The sequence below is a fragment of the Erythranthe guttata genome, chromosome 2 (genome assembly GCF_056151865.1).
Source record: "Erythranthe guttata isolate IM_541 chromosome 2, IM_541, whole genome shotgun sequence".
Taxonomy (NCBI): domain Eukaryota; kingdom Viridiplantae; phylum Streptophyta; class Magnoliopsida; order Lamiales; family Phrymaceae; genus Erythranthe; species Erythranthe guttata.
Window position 1 is genome coordinate 4,100,010 of NC_142534.1, and position 7,744 is coordinate 4,107,753.

The 7,744-nt window shown below is 36.2% G+C and overlaps 1 protein-coding gene across 2 annotated transcripts; it reads right to left on the reverse strand.

Moving 5' to 3' along the window:
- Positions 1-239: 239 nt before the first annotated feature.
- Positions 240-7,275, reverse strand: LOC105970134 (regulator of nonsense transcripts UPF3). Of its 2 annotated transcripts, none has more exons than XM_012994933.2 (12): positions 6,681-7,275; positions 5,764-5,870; positions 5,434-5,529; positions 5,245-5,343; positions 5,048-5,127; positions 3,748-3,861; positions 3,143-3,290; positions 2,185-2,255; positions 1,389-1,845; positions 1,123-1,221; positions 914-1,032; positions 240-826 (listed from the first exon to the last, which is right to left on the reverse strand). In XM_012994933.2, exons 1-12 carry the CDS (start codon positions 6,818-6,820, stop codon positions 788-790), a joined length of 1,569 nt encoding a protein of 522 aa, XP_012850387.2. In that variant the 5' UTR covers positions 6,821-7,275; the 3' UTR covers positions 240-787. The 2 variants fall into 2 exon arrangements, with proteins under 2 accessions (XP_012850387.2, XP_012850385.2); XM_012994931.2 differs by having other exon boundaries at positions 3,748-3,864.
- Between the last annotated feature and the right edge of the window lie 469 nt (positions 7,276-7,744).

Below are 7,744 nucleotides of genomic sequence, written 5' to 3' on the forward strand. Positions count from 1 at the left end.
CTTTTTTGGAATTTTCTACCAGAATGCAAGAAAATACCAAAAAAAAATTAAGAAAACACAATAAATAAAACCAAAACAACAAAATGCAAAGAGAGTTTTAATGAAATAAAAATTGCAACATAGAGTTACTAATACCAATTAATATTTTCTAAGATTTTAGTTTATTTAGCCCTTTCATATTCATATTTTATTGAAAAATTGGATCGCGTAATTTCCAATAATTTTATATATATTTCCAATTTTATTCAAAAAAAAAACGGAAAAATCATAAATCAAAACTTCGGAAATCGGAATGAAAAACACGGTTCCAGATTCGGATATTTTCGAATGGGAGTCGGCGGAATTCAGAAATTCTATTCCGACTACTCTGCACTCAATTATACACACATAAAACAACGTTTTTTGTAGATCCTATTGCAATGTCCGTTGAAAATAAAAACACAGTTAGTTATTATTTAAAATAAAAAAAAAAGACACCGGAAGTCGGCTTATGCCTTCTCTTCCCCGACAGCTTATGCCTTGAAATCTGATGTTGGAAGTACGTATTGTAAGATGAAAACGTTCTGCGTCGCAGGCGGAGGTTTTCAATTTCAATTTAATGAGGGAGGCGAACGACGTCGTCGAAGGTGCTGAAGAATCGACGCTGAAAGACACTGAGTGAAAGCAGTTCTGATCCCCTAACTACGACATCACAACAGGGGCGGGGCCCGCCTCTGGTGTTCTCGAAGGCCAGACTCATTGGAGATGGACAGCTGTAATGTCACCTTATAGCCGATATGCAACAAAACTATGAACCGGAACCGGACTTTTGGACCCACACTCGTTTCTGAAAGTGTGTGGAGATAAAAAAGATCAGTAAATAGACAATCTAAACAAATAAAGTTGATCGAGAGCACTCAGATTATTAGCGTACCTCGTTCGAACCATAGACAGAAGCACCTACTTTCTTCAAGGGTTTCCCCTCTACAGTAGAATATGCATCCCCATCCTTGACAATATAAGCTGAGCCGCGCCTACCCCTATAAGAAGAACCTATAGCATTTCATACCACCGTTAGTATGCAAACAACGAAGGCAAACGATTAAAAGAATATATAAATCGAACTCTGGAGATAAAACAAACCATTGTCAGCAGAGTAATTGTTACCACGACCACTTCCAGTAGACCTATAATCACCACCACGGGCAACCGGCATGTCATGTTTCCTTTCAACACGAGTTCCTGAAAAAGTCGAAGAAACCCAAACCTTGATTACAAAACAATCGAAGGCACCTTTAGCAATTAGACGAATTTGTCAATTCCAAAGAAGTGGGTGGGTCAAAGAAAATAATCGTTTCAGTAGGCATATTTGAATCCCGAGAGAAAATTTCTTTTCTTGTGTCATGTACCTTCTGCAGGATCCACTACTTGAGATGTTTGGGAACCAGAAGATGATAACGAGTCATCGCTTGCATGTGATCCATCTGAACGTCGAAGAGGAGCCCATACACCACGATCGGGCCTATCCTTGTTCTTTGTTCGTCTTTCCTGCTTTTCCGTAGGCACAGCATGCAAATCGTTGTGGACTATCTTACCCTCCGAGGCCCCATTTGTATCCTTCTGCAACAACTGCATGCTCGGGGGACGAGGAGGTCTTTTGTCCTTGTCCTGAAGCGAATTCTGGACTCGCAGTTCTGACTGAGTCCCCATTGATGGTTGACCTTGGCTAGTATCCTTGTTAAGAAGAATGCTACGTATGATCCTTCCACTAGCGTCACGCCTCGGATTTTGTTTGGAAGACGCAGAAATGTGTGAAGTTTTAGAAGGCGTTTCTGCATTTTGATGCAGTAACGAACTGCCAGAGGCCTGCAGAATAAATAGAAGATATAAATCATGGGCTTTATTCACTATAACCTTGAACCACTAATCTAGGCAATAAAAACTGATGACTATCGTGCAATCAAATGGATTTATTCCATACTAGGAACATACTTATTCGACAACGATACATCAATTAGGTAGTGGCATTGTGAATGTATTGGAAGTTTGTTTCTCAGTCTGCCCATTATGCTCCATAATTGACACACAAGAAATTATATTTCTTCATTCAGAAATTACGGTAGCTTGTTCATACTTAGACAAAAACGACTTTTCCAAGAAAAAAAGAAAAAGACTATTGTGCTGAATTTATGATTTGGAGCTTACATTGAATATTTCCTTTTCTTTCCCTTTCAGAAGCAGGACTTTCTTCCCAGTTCCAATGGATCCCGAGCCTCCTAAAAGAAATCAAATTGCACCAAATTAAAGCAGTACAAAATGTTGTAACACAGGAAAAACTTGAATTTTCTATAGCAAAAGCCCCCTAGAATTTAAGACATTTTAGAATACTAGATGCAGAAAAAGCAAGATAAAATAAATCATCGTTCTCATTCTCGCATATTAACAAAAAGGGAAATTAAAACAAAATTAGATCAACTGATTCTCGTCATTATGTTTACATTAATTTCATGCTTGATCTAGTTTTTCCTCATTTTCCTTACTATAATATGCCATTGTTCGAAATGCAAAGAATAAGACGAACTGCATAGCTGGCACGCATAACCAAGTAATATCGTTTCTTTCGAACTGTCATAAATAACACATCATATTGCATCTGGCCATAATCAAAATTAATTAAAAGGGAAGGTTAATATCTGTTCCATAAATATTAATTCCAATAGCTCCCATTCCATGGTGATGATTTATAATCAAATGTTACAACCATCAGAAAATAATAATGAAGAGCATTTAAGAGGTAGGCAAGATTCCCAGTTAGCCACAATATTGTACTTCAGTATTACATATACAATAGAATTGTATATTCTCCTAAACATGCATGATGCACCTATTAAGAGACTGCATTAAACAGATAAATAAAGCATATGGGACCTTACAGAAATAAACAACAAATAAATCCTGACGAGAACTCGGAGATGTAACCAATTATCCACTTTGCAGATATTACCAGAAATTCAGTTACCAAAATAATGCATAGGATAACATCATCTCGACAAATATTTTCAAACATTCAGATATATTATACAAATTAAAACTATGATAATGAAACAAAAGCAAGATGCATGTTATCATCATGGGGTAATTGAAATCCAACAACCAGACGTACCTCTCTCCCCTTCCAGTGCTTCATTTCCTGACACAGCTGTTGAATTGACAGACTTGTCGACGAGCTGTTGATCGTCTTGTTTAGAAATCAGTGAATAAGCTGAATTTTCTTTGCTGGTTACAATCTTGGAATTGTCCCTCAAAACATACTGCTCAAAATACAGTTAAGTGGAACATTAACACTACAACCATCAAATCGAATAACACATTAAAAACTTTAATAGTATTCCGATGCTACATCACAATAGTTACGAGTGCAGAAACATGTGAACGGAATTAAAAAATAGTGCAAACAAGCTGATCAATAAGCATTTTCTTTATTAAACAAATTATAAGGTTAAATTAACAAAGCACGATGAGTTCCTTTGTGATTCGGATTCAATTTGCTTGTGACATGTAGGCCATGATGCCAATTATGCACAGAACTATTTCGGGTCAACCCAACTACTAATTTCCCTTTTTGTGTGCAAATAATACACTGACATGCAATAAATGGATCCACAGCTCGAAGAATTTCGAGGTAAAGAAATCAACGACATAGGGCGGGAGTTCCAACCCCATCAAAACTATCTGATAATCAAAAGCACAATTGACTAAACAATTTACCATAGTAGTGTTAGTCCTCCTCTTCTCAGAGCCTCTTCTTGAAGAACCTGAGACTAGATTCCTGGATGGCGTCCCACCGACTCTTCTAGCTGGCTTCCCATTCAAAACAGTTCTCTGCTAAAGGTTGAATGAAAATAAGGCACATGTTTGAAATTAATTTAAGAGTTTTGCTAAAAGAGGAGGCAAGGAGAACATAGATGACCATACAATTATCCATGAAAAGATAAAAGAGACTCTATTATGCAAATAGGTCCAATAAATTCAAAATTCAATCCACATTCTAACTTAAAAGATGACTAAGACATAGTTTTTTCCCAAACAGGGTCAGGCTTCCCGGATCTTTTGGTGCTGGGAGAAGTCATAGCCTCAAACAAAAACATTTAAAAAACCAGCAGAAAATATGAAAAGGAAGAATATTTTGTTGAGCAATTTATTTTTGATACTATTTCAACGCAACCACCAAAAACCTCTGACTAAGATGCCATGAACTCTATAAAATTACTATAGTACTAAGCCTTATCATGCCACTACCTGCTTGGTACCTATCGTCTGTGGTAAGTACACAATTTCGCTCACGCTTCACACATGCTTTCAAGGTCAAATCTTTTTCTTTGACCTCAGTACATATAAATGATAAATCAAAGCTACAGATTCCCAATTTTCATTCAGTTGGATCTATCTGGTTGCCCTCCAGAAAGGGTGAACGATTTCGAGGTTTTGGGGGCAGCCTTCCCGAACGATTTTAAGGGTATTCACAATACATTGCCAAAATAAGTACTATTTCTAAATTCTAATCGTATTATTTTTCATTGTTTTAACGCATACTTTCGAATAATAGAACCTATATCTCCAGCTCTCTAAATGAGTCGAGCTCTATTAAGTTCCTAGATTTTTTACTATTTTTCTTAACTCAAGTATATATATATAAATAAAAAAAACACTATTAATCCCAATAAAATAAAATATCGAGCATGCAAAAAATTCTAACTAAGCCAATAAGGTATTCAAATAAAAATCAATAAATTATTTCAATAAGATATTACACTAAACACTGAAACTCAAAATCTGAAAGGAATTTTTTTTATATCAATATAAGAACAACCAATAACTTGGGGGCAACGACCCATATTTACAACCACCCCCTCCCCAGCCCCCCCGACAGGCACCGCTGTGTCCAGATGTGATCTATCCAGAGTGAAAATTTTCGTGAATTCATCAGGTACATAATTCAGCTGCTAGTCTTTTTTCTTTTAGAGGAGAAAACAAATTAGTTGCAAGAAAAAAGTGACGGAATTCTTACCCGAGCTCCACCCTTTGCAGCTCTTTTCTGACGAATATAGTCCATTAAAGGAGTAACAACGGGAACATTCTTTGGAGCACCTAAAACAAAGTGAGCATTTGATTCAACTAAAAAACTGTTTTTACTTTATATACACATGAACATGTGTCACATGTCTGCTACATTTCAACATACGAGAGTATATATTTAAGACCAACCTGCTCGTTCTGCTTCCTTTCGCTCCAATTGTATCTCGGCACTAGGAAGATTCACAACGGGCTTTGCAATAAATTCAAGGAACTCCAAATATTCAGGATCTACACATTTTTGTCGACAAATTAGCACAAGCCATAACCGGGTGGATGAAAGCACCTGAGCCACGTGCAATAAGCAGACACAAATATTACCTTTCAATAGAGTCCCATCGCGTCCATCCTTCTTTGACCACTGCTTTGGAACACGTTGTGAAGGAGCATACTCAACAATTGCTTTAAACTGAGTTCCTATAGGGATAAAAAGAGCGGCCGAGCATTCAGTCATTGAACAAATTTTGTGAATTGTCTTACAGATAAGAAGAAGATTCTAAACAAATAAGGTTGTCTTCATTAACTCAAAAAGGCCATCATAGGTTCAACCAAGCATAAAATATAATGAAGCGAGAAAAACCTAAATAACGAACAGACCACCATATTTTAATCAAGAATATTAAACCACCTCAATGCATTCTTGAACCTTACCTTTCTCGTTGACGAAAATATGGCCATTGAAAAACTCAGCAAACTCGATTACATCTTCTGGTGTATTAAAGTCAATGTAAGCTCTAGAATATATAGGTTGCCTTAGGCTGCAAATGGGAAATGCAAGACTTCAGAGAGAAAATAGAAATAGGAAATATGTCAATGATACAAGAGCTAGAATATCTGATATGGCACTTATTCATGGCAAAAGGACATAGTCCCCACCAAAAAAATCTAAACAAATAGGTGCATCTTACTACTTTTCCGGGATTCTAGTGCCATTTTAATACCATCTTTTTCGACAGATTAATCGTCATCCAAAGCATAAATTTTTCAGCAAATAATTGAATACTACCATGATCACACATCCAGATTACAACAAAACTTCTTCCATTGACACAGAAAACCATACCGAACATAAATGAGAATTAGAGACAAAACCAAACAAAAAGGACAATAAGAAAAACAAAACAAATGAGAAAATAACATAAGACAAAAGTCAGAGAATCCAAAACAGAAAGGTATCTTGCAACCAGACAATCCAAACCACAAAATTCATCTAATACATGTGGAACTTGCATGCCAGTCTATCAGCTACACTGTGAAGAATCTAAGAAACGATGAAGACCTCTATGATAGCAAAACCTTACTTAAGCTCCTAAATTTGCCGCACAAAACAAAAACCCGGAGAAAAAAAAAATCACAGATATCACGCAATCAATCGAATATGCACGCCCGAATCGTAAAGAATTCAGCAGAAACTAAGTAGTATCAAACACCCTGCACACGTATAAACTTCTCAATTACATGATAAACCCGAAATTAACTATTTACAAAACCCAGAAAATATATAAAAAATACAAAAAATAACTTCAATCAATGCATTTAATGAACATAAACACACCAAAAAACTTTACCTTGATTTCCCAGGTCGAAAAGAAATCCAACCGTAGCGGCCGGAGAAGCGAGAATCAACATGCTCGACGAGGTTTGACTGAGAAATTGTTGGCGGCAAGTGCCGCAGCACCACTTTCGTTCGATCTAGCGGACCCTTCATGCCCAACAAAACCCTAACACCAATTCTACAGTTGTTACGATTCAATTAACTAAAATTCCGGCAAGATAACAAACCCCTCAAAAAGCCCTTAAATTACATCTTCGAAAAGTGGTTTTCCAGCCCTAATTTTGAAATTTGGATTCCGGATTGGCCATGCAGATAGATAGAGAGAGAAGGTCAAATTAGAAATTTAGAGAGAGAAGAACAAAATTGGGAGAGAGAGCTGAGAGAGAGAGTGACGAGAGAATTTTGAGCGTGTATATCTCACTTTTTCCTTTTCTTCTACGTACTCCCTTCTGAATACGCTTACATACAAGAATGAGGATTTTTTTTTTTTCTTCATTTTCAGCCCTTTATTAGGCGAGAATAGAGCAACTAATAACTTCGATTAAATAATATATTTTTTTATTCCTAATGAGAGCGAATTAAGAATCGAATTAAATTCTTAATTCGATAGTTTAATATTGCACTAAAGAACACATTTTATTTTAGCTGAAATGATAAATACAAGACAGCTTTTAGTAAACGTAAGATATTTTTTTTAATTTTAATTTTACCTCTCTCCGTTGGGGAAGGATTTCTTCACCACTACTTCTATGATTGATCGAGGTTGGGAAGGGGACTGCAAATTTTGGTGTGCTGAGAAGTTTGCGGATTGACCAAAACCGGTAAATGAAGCTCGTTGGCTTCATTCGATTTCGTTTAGTTTCATTAAGCGTACTGGGAATAGCCTTGCTAATGCTATTGCAAAATCGGATGACAATTCTTGTACCGAAGAATTTACTCTTCCTCCAAGTTTGGCACTTTTTGCTTAATAATATTTGTTTCTTACCCTATAAAAAATTGCTTAAAATAATTAAACTATCAAAATATATCTATATGTTACAAAAATCTTAACGAATCAAGGATTTTTATTTTTTAGGT